Source organism: Globicephala melas, chromosome 10 (assembly GCF_963455315.2).
Source record: "Globicephala melas chromosome 10, mGloMel1.2, whole genome shotgun sequence".
Classification (NCBI taxonomy): Eukaryota; Metazoa; Chordata; class Mammalia; order Artiodactyla; family Delphinidae; genus Globicephala; species Globicephala melas.
The window spans coordinates 19,676,819-19,690,012 of NC_083323.1; the positions used below are offsets into that span (position 1 = coordinate 19,676,819).

General features: G+C 40.4%; 1 protein-coding gene across 5 annotated transcripts in view; it reads left to right on the top strand.

The window, feature by feature from the left end:
* The window catches only part of GNPTAB (N-acetylglucosamine-1-phosphate transferase subunits alpha and beta), an 82,034-nt gene that overhangs the window by 24,658 nt on the left and 44,182 nt on the right, over positions 1-13,194 (top strand). For 3 of the 5 annotated variants that reach the window (XM_030856249.3, XM_030856250.3, XM_060305826.2), the window contains exons 2-4: positions 617-702; positions 9,337-9,456; positions 10,520-10,561. In XM_030856249.3, coding sequence (XP_030712109.2) covers positions 617-702; positions 9,337-9,456; positions 10,520-10,561 — 248 coding nt within the window. Of the gene's footprint in view, positions 1-616; positions 703-9,336; positions 9,526-10,519; positions 10,562-13,194 lie in introns of those variants that run through there. The other 2 variants (XM_030856252.3, XM_030856254.2) reach the window with 2 other exon arrangements.

A 13,194-nucleotide genomic window follows, 5' to 3' on the forward strand; every position in this document is an offset into this window, starting at 1 on the left:
CGCAGGGACTTGCTCTAGTTGCAGCCAGCAAGGGCTACTCTCCGTTGTGGTGCACGGGCTTCTCATTGCGGTGGCTTCTCCTGTTGTGGAGCACGGGCTGTAGGTGCATGGGCTTCAGTAGTTGTGGCACGCAGGCTCAGGAGTTGTGGCTCGCGGGCTCTAGAGTGCAGGCTCAGTAGTCATGGCACACGGGCTTAGTTGCTCTGCGGCATGTGGGATCTTCCCGGACCAGGGCTCGAACCCATGTCCCCTGCACTGGCAGGCAGATTCTTAACTACTGGGCCACCAGGGAAGTCCTTGATTGGGTTTGTTGTTGTTGTTTTGAGTTGCATGAGCTGTTTATATATTTTGAAAATTAAGCCCTTGTCGGTTGCATCATTTGCAAATATTGGCTCCTAGTCCGTAGGTTGTTTTTTCATTTTGTTTTTGGTTTCCTTTGCTGTGCAAAAGCTTGTAATAAGTTTGATTAGGTGCCATTTGTTTATTTTTGCTTTTATTTCTATTGCCTTGGGAGTCCTTTAGCAATTCTTAATGAAATTAAAATGAAATGAAAGTTACATACTCTCAGTATTTGATGCAAAGAAAACATTTGTTTTTCTTTTCTTTTTTTCCCTAGGTGGTTCTGGAATGGAGCCGGGATCAATACCATGTTTTGTTTGATTCCTACAGAGACAATATTGCTGGGAAGTCCTTTCAGAATCGGTGAGAAGAGATCAGTTTTGGAGAGTAGCTTATTTGGGCTTAAATAAGCCATGAAATCACCCATGCTTTAAGTAGAATAGTTGAAGGGGTCTTTCCAAGTTGTAGGTATGGTTTAGCTTGTTCAAGACTACTCCCATGTGAAGGTACCTTGTAATCCATCCTCACGTTTTATGGATGAAAAATTTGATTGCCAAAGAGCAATCCTGCTTTGCAGTATATTGAGTACTTTAAGTTACACGATCTCGCTTTGTCCTTGCCCCAGTTCTGTGAGCTCAAGGTAATTCCATCCCCCTGTAGGATGAGGAAGCCAGGCGGCTACTCTGCAGCCAGTTCCAAGCCCCGGCCAGTGTTCTTCTGTTGACATCACTGTGTTAACCAGAGCATCTGCTGTGGTATCCACCAGGACTGGACGCCCACATGCCCCTGTGGTCACCACATCTGGCTGCCTCACTGTGGGGAGGAGCAAACAACCTCACAGGTTGGGTCTTTTTCTCCTTAAAGCCAAGCTTCTTGGTGCAGCCACTCCTGAATGCTGCCTTCACCCTTTTCCTTGGAGACTTTTTCGTCCCTCACAAGACAGACCTCAAAGTTAAAGCAATCTTTTCCAACATCCTCCTTCCCTTCTCACAGCTAAAATAAGTCACACACGGTCTTTTCATTTTTTTGTCTGTAAAACTGTTACTTGTATGGTTTTATATCATAAAAGCAATATATGTCTATGGTCAAAAACAGTTCAAACATTATAGAAAAAGAAAAACAAAAAGAAAAAGTAAAGCCTCTCTCTGTTCCATTCTGAATTTCCCCTGACCCAGAGGAACCATGGTTAATGAATTTTTGTTTTGGATTCTTCTGGTGACCGTCCTTTCAACTTAAAAAAAAAGCAAAAACAAAAAACGGAGTTCTCTCCTTTTTGGTTTACTCACTTTATGCAGTATCTATTAACTGCTTTCCATTGTAACGGCACACAGCTAATCACTATAGGGCAAGGAGCACGGGGTGACCGAAAACAAATGTGAGGTAGCTAACAAAGGTAGTTAACCTCACAGATAGACCTTGGTCTAACTGTCAGAGACCATAATCAGAAACTTCCCTAGATCCTGACTGTCCATTTTCCCTGGAGAATAGACACCATAAGTCCTCCTCTCTACCTTCACTGAACCAGAAAACCTAGTGAAAGTGTAACTAGTAATCGGTGTCAATTGATGCACTTGGACCATTTTCTGGGAGCCTCTAGACTGCATCGGCAGTTCTGCTGGAGCTCTTGTCCCCGCTTAGAAGCACTTCGTTGCGCCTCTATCCACTTGTTATGAGTGCCTATATGGTCCCTATCAAATAAGTAGTTTTTTAAAAAAGCTGTGCTAATTAGGCATAGATGTATGCACTGTTATAGTCCTGAACCTCTCAGCGAAGAAAGGCTGTAGGATTCCTTGAGTTAGCCTAAGCTTTACTTTAAGCAAGTGAAGGGCGAAGTAGGGAAACTCTAGATCTTTCTCTTAGGATCTCTTAAAACAGCAGTTTCCAAAGAACCTGGGGGATCTGCGAAATCAGAGCTATATTTATAAGAGCGCTGAGGTGTTATTTGCCTTTTTTTACTGCGTTGACATTTGCACGAATTGTGTAAAAGCCATGGTGGGTAAAATTGCCACACCTTAGCACAAGCCACTGTAATTCACCACCGCCACATATCTGCACGGGGCAGAAAAAAGCCGGTTCGCTTAAGAATGTTCCTGAGGAAGCAGTAAAAATCGTTGATTTGATTCTACCCTGACCCCGTGAGTACACATTTTCTTAATGTTCTGTGTGATGCAACGGGAAGCACACCTCAGGTACCTGGCTGCATGGCGATTGTCTTGAGGAAAAGCCCTCTCGTGGTTGTTTGAGTTGCAGCCTGAACTCACTGTTCTGTTTCATGGATCACCATTGTTATAACTTGGAAGGACAGATGACAGTGTCATTACTCAGACTTGTTATATTTGGCAGGTATTTTCTTGACAGTAAACAAAGCGATCCTGTGTTTGAAAGGAAAGAAATGATAGTATTTGCTGCCAAAGATAAAATTTGAGCTTTGAAGTGAAAATTAGAATTTTGGAAATCTTGTTTCCACCACTGTAAGCCTAATAGCTTCACAATACTGTAAAAACTTCTCTGATTAGATTTGCAGCATTATCCAAGAAAATTGCGTTTGTTAATATTATGTAAGAAAATTAAGGAAATATGTCACATTTGGCAGAGCTGCATAACTCAGTAAGCTGTTGTTTTCCAGATGACCAATGCATTGATGTTACAGAATTTCACATGGGTGAAAGCCATTCAAAGTGCAAGAAAGACCGATGGACTTTAATGTAAAAGCACAAAAAGTTCATTAATGTAGTTTCAGATCACACATTGCAACCAATTTTTAAGAAACTTCCCCTTATTTTGGTGTAGTATCAAAGAAGAATATGCACTATTATTTGAAAAGGCTATTAAAATACGCCTCCCCTTTCCAAGTACGTATCTGTGGGCCTGGGTTTTCTTCAACCAAAAGAGCATATGGGAACAGATTGAATTCAGATGATTTGACATGCTTGCTTGCTTGCTTCTACTAAGTCATTAAAGAGATTTGGAGAAATGTAAAGTAATGCCTCTCTTCTCACTAAATTGTTTTGTTGTTTCAGAAAATACTGCTATTTTCATTTAGTTTTTATTTTATTTTATTTCTTTTAAATTTACTTATTTTTGCTGCATTGTGTCTTTGTTGCTGCACGCGGGCTTTCTCTAGTTGCGGTGAGCAGGGGCTACTCATCATTACGGTGCGCGGGCTTCTCATTTACGGTGCCTTCTCTTGTTGTGGCACGCAGGCTCAGTAGTTGTGGCTCTTGGGCTCTAGAGCGCAGGCTCAGTAGTTGTGGCGCATGAGCTTAGTTGCTCCGCGGCATGTGGAATCTTCCCTGACCAGGGCTTTAACCGTGTCCCCTTCATTCGCAGGCAGATTCTTAACCACTGTGTCACCAGGGAAGTCCTATTTTATTTTTTAAAAATATTTATTTGGTTGCACTGGGTCTTAGTTGTGGCTTGCTGGCTCCTTAGTTGTGGCAGGCGGGCTCCTTAGTTGTGGCATGTGAATTCTTAGTTGTGGCATGCATGTGGGATCCTGCTTCCTGACCAGGGATCAAACCCGGGCCCCCTGCGTTGGGAGCATGGAGTCTTAACCACTGCGCCACCAGAGAAGTCCCTGCTCTTTTCATTTAAAAAGTTATTTATGTTAACCCATGAAGGGGTTTATTATTGTTTTAAAATGAATTTTTGAATGTCTGATTTATTTTTGAAAATGGCAAGTGTGAATCATTAGAGAAATGCAGATCAAAACTACAATGAGGTATCATCTCACACCGGTCAGAATGGCCATCATCAAAAGATCTACAAACAGTAAATGTTAGAGAGGGTGTGGAGAAAGGGGAACCCTCTTGCCCTGTTGGTGGGAATGTAAATTGATTCAGCCACTATGGAGAACAGTATGGAGGTTCCTTAAAAAACTAAAAATAGAACTACCATACAACCCAGCAATCCTACTACTGGGCATATACCCTGAGAAAACCATAATTCAAAAAGAGTCATGTATCACAATGTTCATTGCAGCACTATTTACGATAGCCAGGACATGGAAGCAACCTAAGTGTCCATTGACAGATGAATGGATAAGGAAGATGTGGCACATATACACAAGGGAATATTACTCAGCCATAAAAAGAAACAAAATTGAGTTATTTGTAGTGAGGTGGATGGACCTAGAGTCTGTCATACAGAGTGAAGTAAGTCAGAAATAGAAAAACAAATACCGTATACTAACACATATATATGGAATCTAAAAAAAAAAAATGGCTCTGATGAACCTAGGGGCAGGACAGGAATAAAGACACAGATTTAGAGAATGGACTTGAGGACACGGGGAGGGGGAAAGGTAAGCTGGGACGAAGTGAGAGAGTGGCATGGACCAAATGTAAAATAGATAGCTAGTGGGAAGCAGCCACATAGCACAGGGAGATCAGCTCAGTGCATTGTGACCACCTAGAGGGGTGGGATAGGGAGGGTGGGAGGGAGACGCAAAAGGGAAGGGATATGGGGATAAATGTATATGTATAGCTGATTCACTTTGTTATAAAGCAGAAACTAACACAACATTGTAAAGCAATTATACTCCAGTAAAGATGTTAAAAAAAAAAAGTAAATTATATCCAACCACACACACACAAAAAGAAAATGGCAAGTGTAGATAGTTATAACCTAAAAACAAAAGCTTTTAGGGTTCCTTAAGAATATTTAAGAGTGTGAAGTGTCTGGACCCTAAAAAGTTTGAGAATAATTCGTTAATGTAGCAGTTCTCAAGCTTCAGTGTGCAGCAGAATTCCACAGAGGGCTTGAGAAAATACAGTTTCTCCCCATCTCCAGAGTTTCTGCATCTGTAGGTCTCAGAGGGGTGCAGAGAATTTTCATCTCTAACAAGTTCACTGGTGATACTGAAACCACTGGTCTGGTGACCACACTTTGACAACTATTGTATTAACGGATTCTTAATGAAACATAATTTTCCTCCTTCTCCAACTTTTATTTTAACAATGCTGATTTTCCTAAGAAAAGCTCAAAATGGCCTTCTTTCACTCCCAACATTTATTGAGTACTCACTCGGCCTACTGTGTCTGATGCTGTGCTGCGTGCTGGTGGTGCACAGACGCATAAATCTCTGCCTGGACGGAGCCTCAAAACTTTTAGAAGGAAAACTAGCTCAGAAAATCTAGATACTGAGGTCAGCAGTTTTAATCAAACACTCTTGTTCTCTTTCTGAAGGGTGTGGGTGTGTGTTTTAAATATTTCTTCTCTTAATTTTAGATTGCATTAAAATATAGTTTGATTTTTATGTAGGGATATTTCAAGATTATCTAATTTCGATGATGACAAGAAAATGGATCATATGTAATATCTAATATATTTAAAAAAACCATAATGTTTATAGGAAGTTTTCATTGTTTTGCTAGTGTTTCTACATGTCTTTTTAATGTTGTTTGCCCTGAATGAAAAAAAAAATCCCATTCTATATGCCAGTGACCAATGAATATGTGAACTGTCTGCTGCTGCTAATTGTGAGGGCTTGAGTCAGCCTGGGCTCAGTTTTGTCATCTCTAAAATGTAGATATTAGATGAAGTGTACAATCTCTTCCAACTTTGTTTCTAAGATACTATTCATGTTCTAAGTTTTCCTCTCTGCTTTATGTGATGTAGAACCAAGGGACTATTGAGTGCCTTCATATTCACTTAAACTAAACTAATAAAAATAAAAGGTATCACCACGGCTTTGGTTCTGAATCATAGGTAACTTTCTTAGTCTTCAGCTCTAAGTTAAAGACTTCCTTCTCATCTGGAAACTAAGCTAGTGGTCTGTGGTTAGAACAAAAGACTCACACTCACTGTGACCATGTCTAATAAGTAGAAAAACAACTGACTCACTGACCAGGGGCAGATCACACGATCTCCTCAGGGTTGTCGGTTTAACACCAGAGGATTGGATTGATCGTGTAATACAGCCTTACTAGAAGCACCAGCACATACATGCATTATTACATACTTACGCTGTTTTCCTCAGTTGAACTTGCATGGATATCTCTTGACTCTATTAAAACAATCTTTAATAGCAGATAATTACTCTTACAGAAAAGCTTTGGAATGTGCAAATTTTTGCCTCCTTTTTAAAAGCCTTTTCTTTCTAAAATATGTCACTTAAGCTTTTTTTTTTTTTCCAAATTAATTTTTAGTCTGAGCATAGATAGATCACCTGTGAACTTGGGAGTGAGATGACTCTGGATAATTTACTTGCGGGTAATGTGAGGCATTTTTTTTTTAATAGGAAAGACTAATGTTTATGTTGAGGGAATGAACTAATAGTTATTTGGACAGTAAATACATATTAAACCCCACTATGTTCCAGGCACTATTCCTAGGCATGTAGTGATGAACAAGAGGAGCTCATTGACCTCATCTAGAACTGATATTTTAGTGGGGAAGGCTTTTTTTTTTAACTTAAAAACATGAACTATAATCTACCTATAAATCAGTAATTCTCAGTGTGAGTTTTTGGACCAGCAGCATTGGCATTACTTGGGAACTTGTTAGAAATGCAGATTCTGGGGCCCCACTCCAGAACTAATGAATCAGAGACTCTGGGGATGGAGCCCAGCCATCTGTTTTGAAAGTCCTACAGGTGATTCTGATGTCTGCTAACATTTGGGAACCATCCATATAGACACACGCAGAAGAAAACCTAGATGAGGAAGCATTTGTGTATCGTTACAGTAAGGAGAGAGAGCCTGAGCCTGTACAGGAAAGAGAGGAAATAATTAATGAAGAGGGGCACAGAATGCGTGACACCATTTTTGCCTTAGAGATAGTTGATCTAGTGGAAGACAGACATCAAAAAAAATAGTACAACCAGTATGCTAAGGCTTCTTTAGAGTACAAAGTACAGTGGAAGTTGCTTCTTAAGCAGTATATTTTCTTTGTGGGAGGTGAGGGAGGAGGGCATTTGGGGAATGAGGAAGTGGTTAAAAAGAAGCATGAAAGAAAGGATATTCTAGGCAGAGGGAGAAGCATGTTCAAAGACACAGAAGCCTGCAAGTTCTTATCCTGTTTGGGTAAGGGCATACACATGGAGCGTCTAGAGCACAGGGTATAGATTATGAAGGAGTTTAGATTTTATTCTGCGGGCAGTGGTGCACCTTTACGGGAGGGTTGGTAGATGCTCAGCTGTCACTTGTGTCTGAGTATGAGCTGATTGATTCCGCATTTTCCACGTGAAGCTCTGGGTCCCCTGGAACCTCTTTGACCTTCATCTCCTCTTATGCTCTTCCCTTTGCTCCTGTTGTCTCTGCCACACTGGCCTCTAGTTCCTTAACCATGCCAGATAGGCAGCTGCCTCAGGGCATTTGCACATGATGTTTCCCTTCTCTGGGCTCTTCTTCCCCAGTTGCCCACATGGCCTGCTTCCTCACTTCCTTCATCTCTTTGCTGAAATGCCACCTTCCAGTAAAGCCATCTCTGCTCTCCCTGTTTAAAACTGACCCCCCACTTAGACGTACTCTGTATCCTCATTTTCTTTATAACATGGAACATCATCTGACTTCACTTATTTGGTTTATTTCCTGTCTTCACCTTTCTAGAATGTAAGCTTCATGAAGGCATAGATTTTGTTTTTTTTTGTTTACTGCTGAGTCCCCAGCACCTAGAACAGTGCCTAGCACATACTGAGTGCTCAGTAAATATTTATTCACCAAATGGATAAGCACTCCTTTCATCCAGTCATCTCACCTGCTTCTTTTAAGCTATAAGTGTTTGTCACTCTGTTTATTTTTTTCCTTCCATAATTTGAAAGATTTATCCACCAAACTGCATTTGTTTTCCCCTGAGATAATTAACCCTGTGGCCAAAAGTCATGTTTTGCTTAGTCTTTGGAGCCCTTCGTGCTGCTGGGGGCCTGATCCTGTGCCTGGCCTGTGAGAAAGACAAAAGGAGGGTAAGCTTTAGGTCCTTGGCCTAAAAAAAAAACCAGCAACCAAAAAAACAACTCCCTCCCCCCCCAAAAAAAACGAAAAAAGCCAAGAAACTGTACTGTTTCTTGGAAAAGATCAAACCTGAAACAGAAGTATCCGAATTATGTCTATGTCACTATGAACTCCCGTGTTGTAGGTCTGGAGCAGACTCTGAAAGATGGGTAGGATTATGGTAAGTTGATGAAGGAAAGGAGAAGAAAGCTTTCAACAGGGGTAAAACCTGAACAAAAACACTGAGGTGGAGCTTAGGATACTCAAGAATTAAAAGCCTGCCTGACTCCTTAGGGGTAAGATAGTAAGGGAAAAATCAAGCAGGTTCGGGAAGGTCTTCTATGCTAGTAGTGTTCAAGTAAATCATCGAGTTCCTCACGTTGCAGGCACAAATCCTAATCCGCTGGGTACTTTAGGGAACAAAACAGGTATGTTTCCTGCTGCCTTGGGGCTTACATTCTAGGGGAGGGACACATGAATTACCAGTGTATGTAACATGTTAATTATTTCATAGGTGATCATTGCTATGGAAAAAAAAAAACAGAGTAGGGCGAACAGGATGGGGAGGGGCCAGGCTTGGGGGCAGCTGGGAATGGGAAGCCTGTAGCATTAAAGAGGGCCAGGTCTTCATTGGGGACTGCTGGCTAACTCTTTTTTTTTGGTAATTTTGTTTAAGCTTCTAATTTCTTTTCTATGTTTGGCTGCATTTGTATCCCAGCTTTCTCACTTGCTAAACTGAGAATGTAGCAGTTTAAAGTGAGCTTCTAAGACCTCCCCCACAGCCTTAAAACTGAAGGGACAGCAGCCTCCACCGGGTAGCTGTGATGATCAGACGATGCAAAACTGCATAAAGTGTCTAGCAGAATGCAACTCCAGAGAAGGGGCTCAGTAAATATTAGTGCCCAAGCCCCAGTTTGAAAGCATGCAAGTCTGTGGTATACGCCATGGTTGGATCACCTTTTCGCTGATTTTTTCATAACCTCTGAGTTTAAACCCTGTTATGCTTTTATTCCCAAGTATGTTGGCAACATGCACATGAGCTGGAGGACTTGTGTGTTTACCCTAGGCTCTGTCTGCCCATGCCGATCGACGTGGTTTACACCTGGGTGAATGGCACGGATCTTGAGCTACTGAAGGAACTGCAGCAAGTCAGAGAGCAGATGGAGGAGGAGCAGAAAGCAATGAGGTAAAACTGATCGTCAGAAAACAAGACACACAAAGCTCTACACTTGTAACTAATGGTACATTTCAGAAGGTAAGATGATGCTTACACTGCTGTTCAAACAAGAATCTGCATCTCAAATTCATGCCGTTACAAGATTCTGGCAGTCATGCAGCCGACCCTTGTTTCTTGGCGCCCAAGGAGGACTCGGCCACTTCGGTGAGATCTTGGCCTCACTTTGTCAGGTGGCCATCTCATGAATGTGGTGTTCTAGTGACGCCTTGGTCTCCAAAGGGCCTAAAGGTGGAGGAGCCACCTAAGGGAGCCCTGGGCTTCCTGCTCATTCAGTCTGAGTCCCAGATGTGATGATAACTTCATGAAGTAAGCTTTTATCATGCAGAATTGCTACACAGTAAGATGGATTCGTCCCTTGAAAATAAAACAGGCCTACAGACATAAGTTTTTTTCCATTTGATAAAGGCAGTAAAAAGTATATTTGTTACCCTTTTTAATATCAAATAGTATACTATGGAACTAGAAACCTTGGTAATTTTTTTAAATATGGAATTTTGATTATCTTATTTATCTGGGAAAAGTACAGTGGGCTTCTGGAGAGCCTTCTGAGCTGGAGATCTGGCTGATGTAACTTCCCTCCGAGTCCTCAGGAGTATTTACTGAGAATTTCCCCGTTCATTTCTCTGTAAATGTTATGGGTGCCCCCAGCTGCAGGTCTTTGGCCATGTCACACTGCAACACATTTGCCTCTCTCTCTCTGCTCCTCCCCAGTGCATGAAAATCACTTTGATAGCCTCGTAACTATGTTTTACTAGTAAATGTAAAAGCTTATATTTTAAGTAAACTTTTGTGGTTACTGTGGGTGGTACGTGATAATATTTGTTGATCATAGCGTATTAAAATGTATAATTTATTATGCATCTTAAATGTTATACACAGTACAGTACTTCTTAACTTACTGGTTGGTTCTCATGGAGTAACCAGGAAAATCAATGTTGTTAAGTTCCCTCATTCACATGTAAGTCTAGCACTAGTCCATGCATATATAATGAAATCTATTTGCTTTCACTAGAGAAATCCTTGGGAAAAACACAACGGAACCAACTAAAAAGAGGTAAGCATTTTGATTTTCCTCTCAGTAATGAAAATCAAAGGAGGGAGGTGAAACGTCTAGGTTCTTCTCCCTTGCTTTTGTTGAGTACACAACAAAACAGAGTAAGTATTTTTTACTTACTCTGTTGCTCCTGTTCAGTCCCTCTTCTTTTGGTTTTTGACCCCCAAATTAAGTGCATCCGTTAGATGAGAAAACAGAGGCACAGCTGATTGAGAACTGTGGTTATTCTGGTTGTAGCTAACCAAAACTTTATCGTTTCTAGATACGTTAGGTAAGGTTTTTCTTCTTTGTCGTTTCCATTAATCGGTCTTGATGTGCTGTTCTCTTGGTTCACTTAAGTCTAACTTACACCAGTGTTTTCATTTATAGAATCTATGTCCATTGTTTAACTATGTGTTCAGTGTATATTTCCTTATCTTTAAAAGCTGTCATAGTTGTATGTCTTATATTTAAGGACTTGGGAAGGAGATTTAACCCAATGACAAGAATCAGATGATCTCTCTTGATTTGAATCATACCTGACTCTGATAGGTCCTTAAAACAAGACCATCTCACTAACAGGCGGAAATCTCTGTTAACTGCCACTTCCCCACTGAACCATTAGACTTAAAATAGAAGAGTTATTCATAGAAATGATCCAAAAGTGCCTTCTGAATCATCTGTTAATGTTAATTATGCATATTTATTTATAAATACCTATTGCTAATACTGTTATTTTTATTTATTTTTAATTTATTTTTGGCTGCATTGGGTCTTCGTTGCTGCACATGGGCTTTCTCTAGTTGTGTTGAGCGGGGACTATACTCGTCGTTGTGCGTGGGCTTCTCATTGCGGTGGCTTATCTTGTTGCAGAGCACAGGCTCTAGGTGCACTGGCTTCAGTAGTTGTGGCTTATGGGCTCTAGAGAGCAGGCTCAGTAGTTGTGGCGCACGGGCTTAGTTGCTCCACGGCATGTAGGACCTTCCCGGACCAGGGCCCAAACCCGTGTCCCTGCATTGGCTGGCGGATTCTTAACCACTGCACCACCAGGGAAGTCCCCAAGACTGTTATTTTTAAATGACTTTTAAATTGAAGCAATGATGCAACATTACAGAAAGGTTGAGAGGAAAGACAAGAACTCACATAATTCTTTGGCCCTCACTCAACAATTATGATCATTTTCTTATTCTATTTTCATGTATGTTTTTATAGTAAATAATTTATAATCTTTGCAATTTTGTGTCCTACTTTTTATTTTATATAATCATACATATTTCTATGTTGATAAATTATTGTAATACTTCTTATCAATTTTAATATATAATATTCCATAAAGTAACTGTACTATAATTTGCTAAATGTTGGGTACTGCCGTATTTTCACTTTGTAAATATTTTGTGATACTATATTTGGGCCTATGGCATTTTCTGTGTGTGGATTTGTTGTTTTTCCTGTTTTTGTTTCTCTTCTACTTGGACTAGATTCCTGGACATAAACTAATGAGGAAGAAACGTATGTATGTTTTCATGGGTCTGAAGAAGTATATATGTATATATAATGTAATTGCTTTTCCAAAGAGGAAATGGGGAACCCATCTGGAGGGATACCTGCAGAGTTTTCTGCCCTTGCACTAACATTGCATCATCATTTTTTGAGGGGTGCTAATTTAGTTAAAAGGTCATTGTTTTCTTTTGCATTTCTTTGAATATTAGTGAGGTTGCACAATTTCATGTAGTCTGTTAACTGGTCATAGCTCCCACCTTCTGAGTTCTCTAGCTGTGTCCTTTGCCCATTTGTTTAATTTAGGTATTTCTTATGTTTAGACAGGAATATTTCATGTAACTTCATAAAACTTTGTCACATTTGCTTTTGTTTGCATCAGTGTCCTGTCATATTCAGTGTACTTAATTGTATTCTAGTTGGAATTGGTAAACTGTTTCTGGTAAGATGATACTCTGTTAACCAGAAGTTTTCTACTTCCTAATCTGTCTGATATTGGGCTTTACTGGAATTACAAATAATGTTTAAAACAATAGTAATGAAGTGCTTAATTTCTTGTACACCTTTGAGTTAGTAAATTTTGTGGCAGTCCTATTTTATTTTTTAAATTTATTTAATTATTAATTAATTTTTTTTTTTTTGGCTGCGTTGGGTCTTTGTTGCTGCACACGGTCTTTTTCTAGTTGTGGTGAGGAAGGGCTACCCTTGGTTGCAGTGCACGGGCTTCTCATTGCAGTGGCTTCTCTTGTGGAGCACGGGTTCTAGGCGTGTGGGTTTTGGTAGTTGTGGCACATGGGCTCAGTAGTTGCAGCTCGTGGGCTCTAGAGAGCAGGCTCAGTAGTTGTGGTGCACGGGCTTACTTGCTCCACAGCATGTGGGATCTTCCCAGACCAGGGCTCGAACCTGTGTCCCCTGTACTGGCAGGTGGATTCTCAACCACTGCGCCACCAGGGAAGTCTGCAGTCTTATTTTATTAACAGGAGTTTGAAAGCTCTATCTTTCGAGTTGCACTTGTTTGATAGTTTTATGCCATACTTGCTAACTTACTAAATTTTTATATTCTTGAGATAAAATTCCTTGTTTATTGAAAGATCATGATTTTTAAATAAAATATAGAAGAAACACCTGTGAAATTTAGTAGTACCAACAAGCTT